Consider the following 17,187-nt stretch of genomic DNA (forward strand, 5'->3'; position numbering starts at 1 on the left):
CGGTTCGTTATAATGACAGCCAACATGAAACTCCCCTTTTGGGTTACCATCTGTTGTGTGTCGTTTCATTTGAACAGGAGCAAAACATACGACATGCTGCAGTACTACCAGAACCAGATTCCTTACTGAGGGGCCGTCCAGCAGAACTCCGCTCCCACTGACTGAATCCACAGCAGCATCTGTAGGACAATTGTTTCCGAGGACCTGACCAGACAGCAGTTGGGCACTTTAACCCTCCAGTTTTACTCTGCACACTATGATTTTATAATATTAATGTCCATGTATGTTTTAGAGAATTTCTTGACAGGGATCTGTCAAGAAATCACCCTTTACTGAATTACCCTTTAACTTTTGTGTTGATGCTGTTTTTTGTTAGTTTACCAGCAAACACTAAAGATTTCCACTTGGAGAAGGAGGTCAAAAAGGTCAAAAAGGGACTCGGTTTCTGCTCGTCAAAGCAGGAACTTCACTGTTGTCATGTTGTTGCTGTGCTATTACCCACTTTAATGCACTTTATAGATCAGCAATAGATCAGCATATTCTTAGAGATGAAAACAATCCAGATAGTATTGTAGATTTAGAAGAACATGAATAAAAATTGTTATATACATAAAGTATATATATATCATTACAAGAGTCAGTCCACATTTATTCTAACAGTAGTCTGTTGTCAGTTAAAGATATAAAGACAATAAGCTGTGATTTTACAGTAGTGTGTACTGTAGAATATATACTGTAGAGTCACAGTTAGAACACAGGCAGCTTTTTCAGTCGTAGTTACATGTTAACATTTACGTTCACCAGGGTTTTAAGGAGCTTGCGAATTTCGTCCTCGTGTCGCACGTTTTGATGTCAGTGTTGATGGACGCGCATTTCAAAAAGGCAGTTGTCCACTACAGGAACTTACCAACCCATAACTTATAGGGCTCTTCCGCTACTTCCACTTTCCAAAGTGTTTTCAGCCCAGATGTTGTAGATTTGGTTGATGCAGTTTTTTAGGTATGAAATGTCTGCAGAGTATTGCCATTAAGAAAAACAGTGACACTAAAACACTCAACAGTGAATTGCTTTACCTTTCTATGTGAGGCACTTCACGTTATCAATATTAACGCAAATTCTCAAAAATTGAGTATTAGAGATGCACCGATCAGGCTTTTCCTGGCCAATATCGATTCCAATTATGGCTGTTTTCTTTTTTGTTGTTTATGTTTGGAGCTGGAAAATGGCAGGGAAATGTGCCGACAGTGTTTGGACTGAGGTAGTATTAAACCCAACAGAAATTGCAATGTTGTTGCAACTTTGTGAGTAAACTCAAAACAAAGTGCTTTAAAGTAGATCCCTTTATTGAATTTGGGGAAAAAAGGTTTTATTATTATTTGACCATTTTGATCCAATTCTGGTCGCTGACCAATTGAGTGGTGCATCTCTGTGAAACCTAAACTTATAATTTTAGCATTAGTTCCACTAAGAAGTTATATTTCAGGAATATATTTATCAGAGCACAGGTCACAGTGGTTTTCATTTGTTTCATCAGAAACGTGGCACTTTGCATCAAGTGTACTTTACAGCATTATAAATCTGAGGTCACTAGTGAAATGTCAGAAGAAATGGATGAAATAGTCACACTGAGTGAGTGGACTTTGACGACAGGAGCAATACTCTGGGCTAGAGCTTTTTTTTACTTCAAGACTACTATCAAAAGGCATTGCTAACAGGTAAAATAATAATAATGTTCCAGCAACAGTTCAGAGTTTCTTCAACTAAACATTTTTTCCATCTTTTCTACCTGAAGCAAAAACAATGATGTTTAAAAGTTATGAAGTTTTTAAGTTGGAAGTTGGAAAAATGGACAAGTTTTCTAATATAAACCATCTCAGACGAGGAAAAACTCAGTCACATTTGTTTTACATACTTGGAAAAATCAGTAATATGAAAGTACTCTGATGCAGTCATTACATTGTTTTTATTAGATAAGAAGCAGGTGGCACTGCCTAATAGAAACAAGCAACAGGAATTGTCAGAATAAAAAATGAAAAAGATTCAAGCTTATTTCAAACATGTTTGACATGTTTTTAAATAACTACATGCAATGAGTCCCTTTGGTTTTAGCCTGATAAAGATATGGCAAATAAAAACTGAAGTTTGGAATGATTGGGAAGAAATATTGATGGATTTACAGATGCTTCTCTTACAGTATTCAACATGACAAATATAGCAAATGTTTAAAGTTTTTTTAAACGCATATTGTTACGAGTTTATGCCGTTACAAAGTCATTGACAATCTCCTGCTTTACTATGGAACAACTCTCTCTAAAGGGCATAAAAGAGCTGCAAATATACCACATACGCTAAATCAGGATGTCCAAACACATTTCCTAAAAGCAATCATGTTCCATTAGCTGTCATGTTAAAGTTGTTTTTCTTCCGTCTACAGACAAATACTGGCCTCGCATTAAAAATACAACTGCAAGGTGGAGAACTGATGAAAAAGCACAAGTTCTAATTGTGGAAAGAATGAACGTTTTTGCAACTTTTGTTTCTTTCAGGTTTACCCTCTTAAATTTCGGATTTTCTAATGTTATATTCTCTTGGATTTGTTTTTCAGTGACCCCTTAATTGTAAATGTCTTTTTTTTTTTGTGCTCCTTTTCCCTTACTGACTCAGCTTTTCAGGGTCTGTCTTTACATTTATTTCCTGTCCAGTGAAGTTTGTCAGAATCAGTGCTTGCTGTTTTAAAACATTCCTCATATTATTATGTGTCTTTACATTTAAATGAAGCCTCTTGAAGACAGAGCTCAAGATGATATTACCCGATACAAGCCATTTATCCTACCGTCGGTAGAAAAAGCTGTAGTAACACTTGAGAAGAAAAAGACTTTATGCAATATATTTCTGTGTACTGACGCTTCGTCTGAGTGCTGTATCGTATCGCCCTGTGTTACATTGCCAGGTGTGGGTGTGTGTGTGTGTGTGTGTCTACTTCTGCAGCTGTCTTTCTGCTGTTGTGTTTGCAAATTGACCTGAAGTGTTCACCTCTGCTGTGATCAGAGAGATGTTTTTGAAATCTAAAGGAGACTCATCATGTCTACTGTTTTGGTGTGTGTGTGTCTGTAAAGGTGTCTTCATGAGGACCAACAGTTTTAGGGTGTTTTGGGGGACAATGTTTAAGGTGTCTTACTCAGATCAGGGTCAGCTTGACAGATTTTGGACTGATTTGTGTTTTTTCGCACTCCAAAACATGTTATTGACCTCTAGATCATTCTGGTGGCGTTATCCACATCTACATGCCACACAAAAAGATGCAATAAGATTCACAGCTTTAAGGTATTATGCCAGAAAGGCATTAATAAATGTCCTTATAAAGATTTCTGCGTAGACATCAGTGTGCGTTTGTTTTGCTTGGTTTATTTATGTATCATTGCACCTTTTAGATTGTCTGCTTTCTGAAACTGTAGTTATTTCTGCAATAAATGTGAACATTTTCACTGCAGTGTGGCCCTTTGTTTTTCTTTTCTTTTTTCGGCACTATAGTGAACTCTATTCATTAGGAGCTTGACAAGGAGAAGGGCCGGACTGGGAAGCGAACCTGGGACAGCTGCGTTGAGAGCTGTTGCTTCTTTCTGTGGCATTTCCTCTACCACTGAGGCCCTGATTCCATCCTTTTCTCTTATTTTTTAGTCAACTTTGTGTTCCTGGCTGCCTTCAGTAAAACCTTCAAGAATTTTGTGGAAAGTTTCCAATTTCTATCAAGTAATTTTACTTTTGACTATCATTTCTTAAAGTATGAAGCTTGCATACAGAGAATGTGACACAATTAGATAATATTTTGTCTTTATATCTCAAAGCTGTACATTCATTCAAGGAACTGCTTTATTCTCTCTTACCGTTAATATATTTGTTTTGAAATGTACAAAATGGCACAGTGTGGTCATGAAATGTATATATGTTGTAATATATAAATATTTGTAATAACTATTAATCTGATCAGTTAATCAATATTTAAACCACAATCTTGACAGGGTGTCTACTATAAGGGCATCTTACAAATGTGGATTTTTTTTTTTTTTTTTTCAAAAGGACGGCCAATAGAAAGTCGTAAGAAAATTAGTGTCGTGTTTGTTCCTCTGTCTCGTTTGTATTTCTGACAACACATTGTGCGAGTTCTTCCTGTGGCTCAGATATGGGAACATTTCAGCTTATTTACAGCTGATTGAGTCACAGAGTGAGTGTGTGCGGCTCTCAGGTGTCTGGCTGAAACTGCCACAGGTAAACTTCCCCCTCTGCGCGGTGACGTCAAAGGGATGGGCGGGTCACGTGGTCTCCGTCAAGAGAAACCTGCGGTTTAATGTTCCTGAAATGGGAGAAACAAGAAGTGGGGACCGAAGCACAGTGAACAAGGTAGGAGACCTTCACGGTTCTTTCCGACGCGGAGGGGCGCGCGCCGGAAGACACAAACAAAGAGGCTTTTTTGTTGAAAAGTCAAAAGTCAACTGTAAAAATGACGCCGAGTTTATTCGTAGCCACTTCGAGTGAAATTCGCTCCTCCGCCGCCCTTTTTACCTGGTAAACGCTATAAAATTAGCCGAAGTTAAAACATAACGCCTACTAATCAAGAAAACAGACATTAAACGTCGTAAGTTAAAAACACGCAGCTTAGAAAGAGTCCAGCCGACTTTAAACTCCTCCAGAGTTTCAGGTTTATTTGTTATCACAGGCCTCCTCTGCTGCACACCCTGCTGATTATTCTGGAAACAGAAGCATGTTGGGCTTTTTTTCCTGCTTTGTGTTTCTGGGAGAAATTTGGAAGTTTTGCAAAATTTTTATTCTATTTGCTTGGAAAAATAACCATAAGCTGCATTTCTATACTACTACTTCATTTCTGTATCACTATGGGAGTTCAATTATTAAAAATATTTGTATCATTCTAAAAGATTATTAAAAGGAGGGGTGGCGGAGTTTAAACTTAAGTTTTGCATTGATCATATTTTAAAGTTATGTAAGATTATACATGTTCCTGTTCAATACAGGTGGCAATATCAATTCCAGTCGAAAAGGTGAAACTCCTATGGTTATAAAGTTGACGTTTTCATTTACTTTTGTTATGTTGATGAAAATACATTCCGTGAAAGCCCAAGATTCAGCTTTTAGACAAATTAGAATATTTTCTCATTTAAAAAAACAGCGAAGAAGCTCGATCCATTAAAAGTTTAGTGGAAGAACAGATGTGTTAGAAAAGCCGTGAAAGGTTTTGGCTGGAAAACAACTGTTTTTCTTGTGTGTGAGCAAAGTGCACAGATATATTTTATAGGTATGAAATGCTGAAATATCCATATGTTCACTAGAAATAAGTAACAATAGATAGTCTGACCATATTAGCAAAACACAGGTGGAAACACAGGTAGATGGGTGGAATCATGTCCAACTTCTACGGACATGCATGATTAATTTCATATGTTTGCATGAAATTAATCATGCAAACATATTGTAACATTGATTTGTAACAGACTATGCTTCCCCCTGTCACACTAACCATTTCAAGTGGGTAGTTGTCATAAAGTAACATAAAGCTTTTCAACCACAGCTGATATGCTGTGAAGTAATTTTGACGCTCTTTCGATCTCGACGTCATCTGTTGATACGATGGAATGACAATATCTGGTCATAATGTGCATCCAGAGTGTTGTTTCAGAGATGTAGATCTGATATTAAGGGCAGATCTATTTAGTCCAATTCTATGCTTTATGCTCTAAGCGACGTCATACTTTATTGCTGGTTTTACATTATATTTAAAATTCCTAACTGCATTTTCTGAATCGTTTGAAAGGAGGTTTTTGCATGTTTGCCTGAGTTAATCCGCTTATTGTTTTTGTCAGGCTCCAATTATTTACTATTTATTAAACATTAGCTGTTCTCCTAACTGCACTGACTGAACAAATGAAAGTTGTTTTTACATGTGTGGCCAGGCTTGTCTGTGTGTTTAAATGTGCTGTACTGATTGCAAAGTTATCAAAGAAATTTGTAATTCATTTCATTTTTGTCTGAGCTTAAAAAAAAGAATTAAGTCAATTCAACTGTTTTTCTGTATCGGCCGATACTAAACCTCAGACATCTGCATCGGTACAGGAAGTGGAAAAAGTTGTTTCAATCCAGTATTGTACACTTTTTTTTAGATTGTTTTCTTTTTTTTATTTTTCAGAAGACTGCTGCTGTTCCTGGAGTTGACTGTACATCATTTGCTTCAAGGTTCAATAAGTAAAAAAAAAAATACTATTTGGTAAATGATTTACTCTTGTGATGTCACAAATCGTTTTTATCCGAACAGCAGTCAATCAGTTTTATTTTATTGATCAGCATTTCTATAGTGTGAACAACCACTTAAATCCTCAGTGTCATGCTTGGTTTGAACCAAAGCTAATAGCCATCATCATGTGCAGACCTGGACAGAGCACAATGAACATCCAAGTGCATCAGAGGCACAGATGTGTCAGTGTTTGTATTTTCTGCCTTCATTTGTGCGTGTTTGTCTCTACAGGTGATTCTGCGTTCATACAAGGTTTGCATTCTGACCTGCAAGCCAATGTAAGTCGTGTTGAGTGACTGCGTGTGAAAGAGGTATTGAAGCTCCTTCTTTGTTTTTTTGTTGTTTTTTTTTTACCCTCTTCATACTCCGGACTCGTCTGATTGGTTGTATAGAATGTATTTTTGTGCTGATTCCTGAAGCCAGCGGTAAGTGCAACATTCCTGGAATCGATGCGTGGCAATTCCAACAGCACCGTGGGAATTCAGTTCTTTTTATTTAGCTGCAGCACAAAAATGCATTCTTGTCCCATCTTGCATGGAGGGACAAATCTTCACTCATGAGGGCTTTTGGCTGAAGGGTGTTTTCTGTGGTGATTCTTAGCAGCTGTGTTGATTACTCCAGAGTTTCTGCAAGAATGATTGGTATTTCGTCTTCATCCAGTGGTTTCTTCTTCTCATATTTCCTACTTATTTTCCTGTCCTGTTGTGATATTAATTTCAGTTGTTAAATCTTTTACGTCAGTAGATAAATGCATTTATAGGGACAAGACTTACCACTTGGCCTGTCACCGTAACAGATTTTGCTGGACAGCAAATTTTTCCATTAATTATTGTGATACATGATAATATTATTATGTGACCATTTTAAGCTGATATATTGATAATGGCATAATGATGTAAATTTGCTCTCTAAGACCAATAATCATTAACTTTGTGAAGAACACTTAACACTCAAGCTGTAAGATATTTTCAATATCCAAAATAAAACACAACCAAAAACAATTAATGAAACGGAAACAAACACACACACACACACAACCAAACACACAAATGAAATGGCTTATCAATTCTCTGTAATCAAAATTACTCTTCAAAAAATATCAATCATCAAAGTGGAAATTATTGAGCTCATTTCAACTTATCATGTTATTATTTGATAGCTAATTGTGACAGGCTTATTTATTAATAATCAATAAAAATGAATTATTTTTCTAATTATTGTGATGATTAAAAATATATATTTAAAATGTACCACAAATGTTACTACATTCTGCAAGGTCTTCACAGAAACAGACTGCATGAAAAATAATGCCTCCACATAATAATACAAGATCTTCTTCACTACGTCAGCTGTGTTCAGTAGTGGAACTCCACTGCTAAACAATATGTAATCATTTCATTCAATCCTACTGTAAAATGCATGTAGTGTTGATTGATGCTGTAAGGAGGAAATTAGCTTGAAACGTAACAATTTCAATCACACTGACAGCTTTTGGAGTTAGACTTCATCAAGAGTTGCCACAGTCAAAAAGGCTTAAAACTGCCTCAAGCAGTAGCAAGTAACATGATAAGTGATAATTACAAAGACAAACATCAAACCAGACAGATTTAAAAAGGATCAGCAAAAGCTGATGTGATAGATTAGCAGTTTGGCAACAACTGATGGCATCATACGGGACATGTAGCTGTGAAATATTGTCTCTGCTGCCCTGATATTGAGCTGTTAGCAGGTCAGGTATAGTTGTGAGTTTTCATACTGCAACTTTCTTCAGTCAGAGGCCTCTTCAGACTCGTTGTAGGACTGAATGCTACTGGAGAGCCCGGAGCACTACCTACCATCAATCACAAATCCTTCAAGATGAGATTAGATAAGACATGTAATTTTCCTTTGAGATAAATAGTTTTTTTAATTTAATAAATTAAATTATTTCTTATTTTAAGGTTTTTATCAGAGGTGCCAACAGACTTTCTTTGTATTGGATTCTCTTTTGTCTTAGTACACAAAAAAACAAACATGCAAAAAGCAAATTTTATGCAAATGACAGAGAATGACTGGAAAGAGGAAAACGGAGGAGACCACACTGAAACTGACAGTGGTAAACAAACTAAAACCTAAATAAAGACGCTCAGATCAACAATAAAACCAGTCACTTTTCTCCAAAAATCTCTTAAAAATAACAACTGAACTGAAAGATTTTTGTGTTTGTAGGAGATGTGGGTGTTCATCATATTGTTTCTTATTTATTGTGATACATTTCTTATCACAATACAATTTTGGTTTATTGTTGTCCCAATGAATTCCAATTTTTATGGTTAAAAGCCCCTAAAACAGTCTGAGCTGTCAGGACTATTAGTTTTACTATTTTTCTCCATTATTTGCTCAATAAAGGCGTATCACTCGATAGCAATACATTTGAAAATACGATTACAATAATATCACAAAGATTTCCCAGTGATATATCATGATAAATCGTTCAGTCCATGTTGCCTGGCCCTAGTTTGTGTCAAAGATTTTTCAGCACAACCTCTTCATTTTTGTGTGGATGTTTCCAGGGACCATCAGCATCCTCATGTCCTATGGAGGAGGTTACCACGGACGCACTGAGCGTGTCCGCCAGTCGCCGCTTTATGACCAGGTTCCCCATGAGTCCTTACCCCTGGCCGAGTCGTACGACCTGCAGCCCCTGAAGGAGCAGAGGGCCCCCCATCTGGCCAAGAGCGCCGACCCTCTTCCTCCTCCGCCTCTGCCGGACCAGCCCCCTGTCGGCCCCGAGTTCGACCCCAGCGAGAGCGAGGAGGACACCGACCCGGAGCCGGATCCCGCCATCGACATCAAGCCGGTCCACCGGTTCATCCCTGACTCCTGGAAGAACTTCTTCCGAGGGAGCAACCGCAGCAGCAAGAAGGCTTGGTCCATGCCCGAGTCCTCCAGCAACAACAACAACAGCACCACCGAGGGGGTGCGTTGCTCCCCGCCACACTCCCCATCCCTCCACGGGTCCTTCCGAGACCAATACGGCGGCTTTGGGAGCAGCTACAACTCCGGCAAGGAGCTTTTAAACGGACAGGACGCTCATGGGTCGGTGTCGGGCCGCACGCAGCACACAGCTCTGACCTACAGCGAGCGGGTGGAGGAGTACCACCAGCGTTATGGCTACATGAAGTCGTGGGCGGGGCTGCTGAGGATCCTGGGCTGCGTGGAGCTGCTGCTGGGGGCCGCTGTGTTCGCCTGCGTCTGCGCTTACGTCCACAAAGACAATGAGTGGTACAACATGTTCGGCTACTCTTCTCCTGGAGGAGGTTTTGGAGGAGGATACGGAGGAATGTATGGATCGTTCTACACCGGACCCAAGACTCCGTTCGTGCTGGTGGTGGTGGGACTGGCCTGGTTGGTGACTGTGATCCTGCTGGTGCTGGGGATGACCATGTACTACCGCACCATCCTGCTAGACTCCAACTGGTGGCCTCTGACCGAGTTTGTGTTAAACCTGGCTCTGGCCATACTGTACATGGCAGGAGGTGGGTTTAACCTGGGTAACACGTCTAGTGTTTTTATTTTTATTTTCTTTCAATTCCAGGTTTTTTGGTCTTAATAGAAGTGAATTTTGGAACCATGATAGTGTTTTAGTGTGATTTTAGTCAGTACTTTAAACAGATTTTATTTTGATTAGTGGTGCACCAATAGCAGTTTTCTGACCAGTCTGAAAAGTTGCTGCATATAGAGACGGTGTTAATTAATCACGATAAATTAAAATGAGGTACCGTGAAGGATTTCCATTCTGACGATTAATATTTTTGAAGGGGCAGTTTTTCATCTTAGTCCATAATAATTCATTTTATTCTTTGTTCCGGTTGTGTTTTTTATCAATTAGACATTTAGACATTTAAAATATCTCCCAGTTCAAGTGTAGTGTGTTCTGTAAATTTTTCGAGTTATTTGAAAAAAGTGATTTGGTGGATTAATGTGTTTAGCATGATAAAATACATGATAATGATAAAATACACATAATTAAAGGAAATTAGAGTTAAAGTCCCGACCCTAATTTGCACTGGAGTAAAAGAGCTCAGCTCAGTTCCTCGTCAGGCTTCTCCAAAGATGAACTAGTAGTCCCAGATCTGCAGAGCTGTTTGTTGATAAACCTGTTACTTTTAGAGGAACTGCACCTTTAATTTCCCCCCAGTTTCTCTCATGATAACACCTCCACCGTGTTTTCTTTCCCAGCCATTGTGTATGTCACAGACACCAATCGTGGAGGTCTCTGCTTCAACCCGGTCTTCAACAACCCAATAAATGGGGCCTTCTGCAGAGTAGAAGCCGGTCAGACCGCCGCCATCATCTTCCTCTTCGTCACCATGGTCATGTATCTGATCGGGGCCATCGTTTGTCTCAAGCTGTGGAGGCACGAGGCTGCCCGCAGGTACCGGGAGCAGAATGGCCAGCAGGTGAGAGCTCAGCCAGATGTGCGCGTGTTTTTGTTCCTGTAGCTGGGCTAGGTCCTGGGATTCCTGGAACTCACTGAGTTGTTCCTGTTAGGAGGGGAAGTTCATTTCAACAAGATCTGCAGAGATGTTAGGACAGATCTAGTCACAGAATGTACTCACACCCACACACACACACACACACCAGAGTGAGTAGGTGTGGTCTGTGTAACAGATAAGGAAACTAAAACAGTGTCTGAAGCCTCCTGGGATTCCCGAAAACTTATGATTGACTTAAATGTTGCAACTTTTATTGCTCCAAGTTAAAATTTGAAAGGGGCAATTAGTACAACGGTGCATTAGGGCCATTGTTGATAGAAATAAAAAGGATTCAATTTCTGTCCAAGATACAGCAGTTTTCTAGAAAAAAAAACAAGGAAAATAACTTAAATTTTTAGATTAGTCAGAGAAATTTTCTAAAAACAAACAACAAAAATAAAATTTCTGAGTGTGAAAAGTCAAAGTGAGCTTTTGAAACTCAGAAAATGTCCTAGAAAATTTTTGATATTAATCACAAAATGTTATTTTGTGTGTAATTTTTTTTATTTTCACACTCAGAAAAGTTCTTCTTTTTGTTTTTGTTTTTTCCTAGAAAATTTCACAGATCAACCTCAAAGCTTTTTTTCATTTTGTTGTGTTTTTTTTCCTGCCATGGCCCTAATGAGCCGTCGTAGTTTAGTCCCTGAAAATTTGATGGAGTTAAATATGGGGCAGTCCAGGAAGAAAACATTAGTCTGCATATGACCTGGGACTGTGGCAGAAGTTCAACATTTAGCTGAACAGTCACCATAAATATACAGGTCAGATGGATCAATGCGTTTTCTTGTTTACAATGGCCTAGTCCAAGCTGTTCTGCAGTATATTCTGAAAATTATAGTCACAAAAAGATTTTCTGATATTGTGTAGCTTTAGATCCTGCAGTGATTCTATGCAGCACGTTGAGTTTTGATGTGTTAAACTACCTTGTTGCAAGAAAAAAGACAAATTTCTTCCCTGTTTGTGCATTTAGATGGTGCCTTCTGAGATGCATGTTGTGCAGTCACTTGTAAGTATGTTGTTTGAAACTAACACCTTCATTTGGACTGTAAAACAAAACAAAAAACACACACATAGATGTGCATTTGATCGCTATTAATGCATTTATTTTGCTGCTTTTCTCTGCTCAGGCGGTTCCAGATTCTGCTCCGGCCCCCAGATTCCCAGAGCAGGTCCAAGGCTCCTCGGTCATTCCCATCCAAGCTGCACCCAAACCATTTCCTCCACAGATCATTCAGGGAGCCATACCGTCGGGACATATCCCCAAGCCGGTCATTGTGCCTGATTATCTTGCGTAAGTAGTGCCATAAATACAAAAGAAAAGGGAAGTTTGCACTAGACGTGTAAACAGCTGGGTTCTACCACCTGCATGGTGTCCTTTTAATACATACCACCTACATAATATAAACTCACTTTGGCAGAAATGATATTAGCTGTTGGCTGCAGCACAGTGCAGCCAACAAAACCTGGATATTTAATGAGGAGAGCTTTAATAAAAACAAATATTTCATGATGTAAGAGGTAACAATTAACATACATCATTCTATAGTTAATTAAGTGTTTAGTCAAAAGTGTTTTTCTGTAACTGCAGCATTTTTCTGTTTTTGTTCTTGTGTTCTGGAGTTCGCATCATTCGTGTGTTTGCACCTGCAGGCCACCGTACCGTCACCGTACACTTTAAATAAAGCTGAAATGTTGATTAAAATAGAAACCCAACACTTCTCCACACCCTGAGCATTGAATCGCCTCAGTCGGGTTAGCACGATGCTAAAACTGATGTGCAACACATGTGTTTCTCTGAAAAGAAAAAAACAAAAATAGAAGTGAGATTATGAAAGCAGTCATGTTTTCAATGTTCCTGATGTTGGGTTATTTGCAGGAAGTACCCAGCGATCCGGTCCGATGAAGAGCGGGACCAGTACCGGGCCGTGTTCAACGACCAGTACGCAGAGTACAAGGAGATCCACGCCGACGTGCAGGCCACGCTGAAGAAGTTTGATGAGATGGACGCCATGATGCACAGTCTGCCTCAGAACCCCAGCACCCAAACGGTGACTGGTCACACACACATATGTATTCAATTGAGTATTTTATTAATTAATCTACAACAGAATTGTATGTGTTTATTTATCTCATTTTGTATGAAACTGCTTTCTATATTTTTGAAGTAGGGAATCAAAAAAAAAAAAAAAAAAAAAAAGGCAAAGCAAGAAATCTTTCAGGGGACAAATACGTTTTCACAACACTGATGCAGTAAATAAAGAGAAATATGGTGAACTACTGTAATCCAGTGTTGGCTTCATTCTGACTGCTTTGTGTTTGTGTATCAGTTTTGACAAACGAGACTCTGCTTGTTCAGAAAAATTCCTTCCATTGTCCGCGCTGTCAAAATGCGCCTCATTACTCCGTCCCGTCACTTCCTCTGTTTCTACTTCCTCTTCCTCCCCCCTCCCTCAGATTCCTTATCGGCTCCATTCAGCTCCGCTGTCTGAATTCTGTCTCCCTGCGTCTGATTTCCATACACGGTTTCACTCCGTCACCGTCTCACCTGAGCTAAATACTTCCTCTGTGTTTGCAGGAGGTGGAGCGCATCAACAGGATCCTGCAGGAGTATCAGAGGAAGAAAAATGTGAGCTCAGCGTCTTTCTTCCTCTGTGGTGTTTGGATGGTTATCAACAACTTCATCTGTAGGGAAGCAAGTGGAAACTCCCATTTTGTAGATCCACTGCACATAGATTAATGTCGTTCAACAAATTAAATATTTAGATCAGGTGAAGGTCCCAGAACAGCTGCAGCTGTCCGTCTGTCACTCTCTGTGATGTTTGACCGTAAAATGATCTCGCTTCATAAGAAATCTTACATTTTTAACATTTTTCACTTTTCAGCTGCTTCAAAAAAGTGAACACACAAGTGAACAAAATAAATCAGATAAACTTGCAAGAAGTCTTCATATTCCCACACACAGAATATGTAGTTTGCTTAAAGTGAAGGAGCTACGATGGAAGTTTGTTTTTTATCTTTTTAAAATGTCATGTTTGATAGTCAACTCAATTGTCTTGAACTTGACTGAATGAAACCTGCAGGTACCCTGAGCTCATTAAAGCCACTGAGCTTGTAACAGAACAATATGGATTCCTGCTTGCTTTTTAACTGGACAACTAAGTTCTGCAGCTCAGGGAACGAAGACGTATCAGATTCCCATCTTCACACAGAACAAGGTTTTCTTCTGTAAGATGAAACGAGGAGGAAAATTGAGCTTAATCTCCCTGTGACTCACGTTTCTGTTGCAGGATCCGACTTTCCTGGAGAAGAAGGAGCGTTGCGAGTATCTGAAGAGCAAACTGTCGCACATCAAGCAGAGGATACAGGAATATGACAAAGTCATGGAGTGGAACGACGGATACAGCTAAAGCTAGAGCTGCGACTCCAGTGGTGGACATGGGACTGAAGAGGGAAACGAAGCCTGATTCAAACTGAAAAAAGGCGCTAACAGCTACTGAGGCTTGTTTTGGTTTTTTAATCTGTTGTCTGTCAGAAGCGTTTTCAAAGCTTGCAAGTGGGAAATGAAAAGGGCAAACATGCTTCATCATTTCTGAAGATGATCAGATTGGATCTCAAAGCAGCTGGTCGCCATGGCTACATGCAACGGTAAACATCTCCACATCAGCACTTCTCAGAGCTTTACTTCACTACAGTCAACTCATTGAGTTATTCAAATACATTTCACTGCACTGTCGCGCTCAGACACCGAATAACGTTACACACAGTTCAACAAATTGTGTGTTGAACTGTGTGTCCCTGTTGCTGGTCACCTCCTCTTCATTTCTGTGGCAGTTTGTGTTTATTTAAAAATGTCCTGCTTTAAATAACTGGCAGAAAACTTTTAACTTCTGGGAGGACTGTTTTTACTGCTACACTGTTCCTTTTTTTTAATGCATCTCTGTCTTTTAATGTGTGCGCGTGTGTGAACACTATAGATTCTATTTAACGATACCGTGTCAGGTAGCACTCCAAAGTGTCTGATTTATTACAGATTAGGAGAGATAGGGACTTGATTTTTCCCATTCAAAATTTTGTTTTATGATTTCAATGAGCGAAGTTGAATATGAGAAGATATAGCAGCCATCCAATAAAATTATTTTGACTTCCCATAATAAACACGATTTATTTGTGCTGGGAAGACAAGTGATGCAAAAGATCATAGAGTTGGTACTGTAAACTTTATTTTTATACTCACATTTACTTCAGTTTGTCCCTGCAGTGTAATATAGTGCTGATGCACATACTTTCTGTAAATTTCATTCCTTTTTTAACTTTTTTTTTTCATTGTGACCAATTTATATCTTCTTAAATCAAAACTATTGGGTGTAAACAAATCTCTTCCCGTTTTTATTGCTTACATTTTAACATAATAGTAAGTACGAGTGAGAAGATACCCTTACATTAAGCTTGACTAAATACTGCAAGTTTTTTTTTCTCTGAATACCATAAAATATGTTTTTAGATCAACAAAGTAGAAAACATTCAACCCAAAAGGTTTTTGAATCGTACATTGTTCTTTCACTAAGATAAATATCTCTACTTGTCTTAGTTTCTTTTCTACCATTTTATAGTGTGAGTATACTATAAAATGTTTCTATTACAAACATAATAAAATAATAACAAATGAGTACTTTTATCTTGGTGATTTTGTTCCCTGGTGCAAAAGGTTTTGACCGTAGAGAAAGTAGATCCTCATCTTAGGATTTCTTAAATGGCCACCAATGTTTCCAAATTCACAATAAACTTCATTGTAGTAAGATCAACCTTCCTGTAATTCATGTCAAAGTTCAATTCTAATGGGAATAAACAAAGAATGAACAGAAAAATAAAGAATATTAAAAGTAATCTATAACAATTACTGAAAAGTTCATAGGTAGAAACCATTTAATTTAAATGTCTTGGGGGGGAGGGTTTTAGCTTTTATTTGCAGCTGTGAAGTCTGACTTGTTTTGAGGCAAAGCCTTTCTCAGGGTATAATAATCTAAAATGGTGCTGATAGGAAGAATTGGTTTGTTTCAAAGTCCACCCCAGCACCATGTGTTTGTGCGCGTGTTGTGTGTCTGTGATCAAAGGTGAGGAAAAACCACAAGCTCTTTGCTTAAATGTGGTCTGAATATGCAATTATTCGTATATATAAACACTGTAAGACTGATTTGTAAATGTAGCTAAAAAATAGAATTTCACAAAACGCACTGCTATCAGGTGAAAATGTTTGCGTTCAATCACTGGGAGATCTTTAAAAAAATGTTCGCCTTATTCCTGTTGCTGGTCACCTCCTCTTCATTTCTGTGGCAGAGTTTGTGTTTATTTAAAAAAAAAAATAAATAACTGGCAGAAAACCTTTAACTTCTGGGAGGACTGTTTTTACTGCTACACTGTTCCTTTTTTTAATGCATCTCTGTCTTTTAATGTGAGATATATATATATATATATATATATATATATATATATATATATATATATATATATATAAATATATATATATATATATATATATATATATATATATATATATATATATATATATATATATATATATATATATATGCATCACATTAGACATGTGATGTCTAATGCTGTTCTACCATTTCAGAGAATAAAAATAATGTTTTCTTTTTCACTGAAAAGTATCATGCTTATCTAGATTTCTGTTCAACATTTTAAGCATCTATAGTTTAAATGAAAATATAACTATGTGACGATAATGTGTGGTTCTCTAATTAAAGTAACCATGTGATACCTTTAGATGCAGTCCTGCTGTTTTTGTTGTTGTTTATCAATCTAATGGACAAATATTCATGGAAAACTATTTAATTTCTATTTTAAGTATCATTCAAAAATCGGTGCAGCTTTAATGTGTTTAACGCTCATGTGGTCTGAGCACGACAGCCGATCTCGCGGTCGGACAGCTGGGAAACGGGATTGTTCCGTCAGACCGTCAGTTCCCGGAATCACATGCGCACACACACGCACAAAAACCTTGTAAAAGTGCAAGACCGCCTGAAGACCACAGGAGGGTTTTAAATAAAAAAATGTTTAAGTAACATTGTTGTGGAATAATGTGCAACATGAGCATATTAGGTTGGCTAAGAAGATCATTTTTCCGTCTTGTGTAAGCTGAGGTGTCTGGTAATTGCAAAACAGCTTTTCTGTTGCAGAATAATAAATCAAATGGAATCGAGTGGAATTGTTTTTGTTGGCTCTCTTTGCCTCTATCACTTCTTTCCATCATCTTGTGTCCTGCATGAGACACAGAAACAGGATGGGTTGTAAAAGGGATGGATGTTGAAGGCTAATGTTAAAGTTCCTGCGTTTTCTGCAATGGCCAGC

General features: G+C 38.3%; 2 protein-coding genes across 9 annotated transcripts in view; both read left to right on the forward strand.

Moving 5' to 3' along the window:
- The window catches only part of pi4kaa (phosphatidylinositol 4-kinase, catalytic, alpha a), a 40,114-nt gene extending 36,624 nt beyond the window's left edge, over window positions 1-3,490 (forward strand). For both annotated transcript variants that reach the window (XM_055060630.1, XM_055060631.1), the window contains exon 54: window positions 78-3,490. In XM_055060630.1, coding sequence (XP_054916605.1) covers window positions 78-129 — 52 coding nt within the window. In that variant the 3' untranslated portion in view covers window positions 130-3,490. The remainder of the gene's footprint in view (window positions 1-77) is intronic.
- Window positions 3,491-4,319: 829 nt separating this feature from the next.
- marveld2a (MARVEL domain containing 2a) lies at window positions 4,320-15,484 on the forward strand. Of its 7 annotated transcripts, none has more exons than XM_055060597.1 (10): window positions 4,320-4,398; window positions 6,197-6,274; window positions 6,533-6,612; window positions 8,854-9,819; window positions 10,523-10,743; window positions 11,789-11,824; window positions 11,946-12,109; window positions 12,695-12,866; window positions 13,394-13,444; window positions 14,106-15,484. In XM_055060597.1, exons 4-10 carry the CDS (start codon window positions 8,871-8,873, stop codon window positions 14,223-14,225), a joined length of 1,713 nt encoding a protein of 570 aa, XP_054916572.1. In that variant the 5' UTR covers window positions 4,320-4,398; window positions 6,197-6,274; window positions 6,533-6,612; window positions 8,854-8,870; the 3' UTR covers window positions 14,226-15,484. The 7 variants fall into 7 exon arrangements, with proteins under 7 accessions (XP_054916572.1, XP_054916574.1, XP_054916573.1 ...); XM_055060599.1 differs by having other exon boundaries at window positions 6,533-6,579; XM_055060598.1 differs by having other exon boundaries at window positions 6,197-6,252.
- Window positions 15,485-17,187: the final 1,703 nt, after the last annotated feature.

This window comes from Poeciliopsis prolifica, unplaced genomic scaffold, assembly GCF_027474105.1.
Source record: "Poeciliopsis prolifica strain line A6 unplaced genomic scaffold, Auburn_PproV2 SCAFFOLD061, whole genome shotgun sequence".
Lineage (NCBI taxonomy): Eukaryota > Metazoa > Chordata > Actinopteri > Cyprinodontiformes > Poeciliidae > Poeciliopsis > Poeciliopsis prolifica.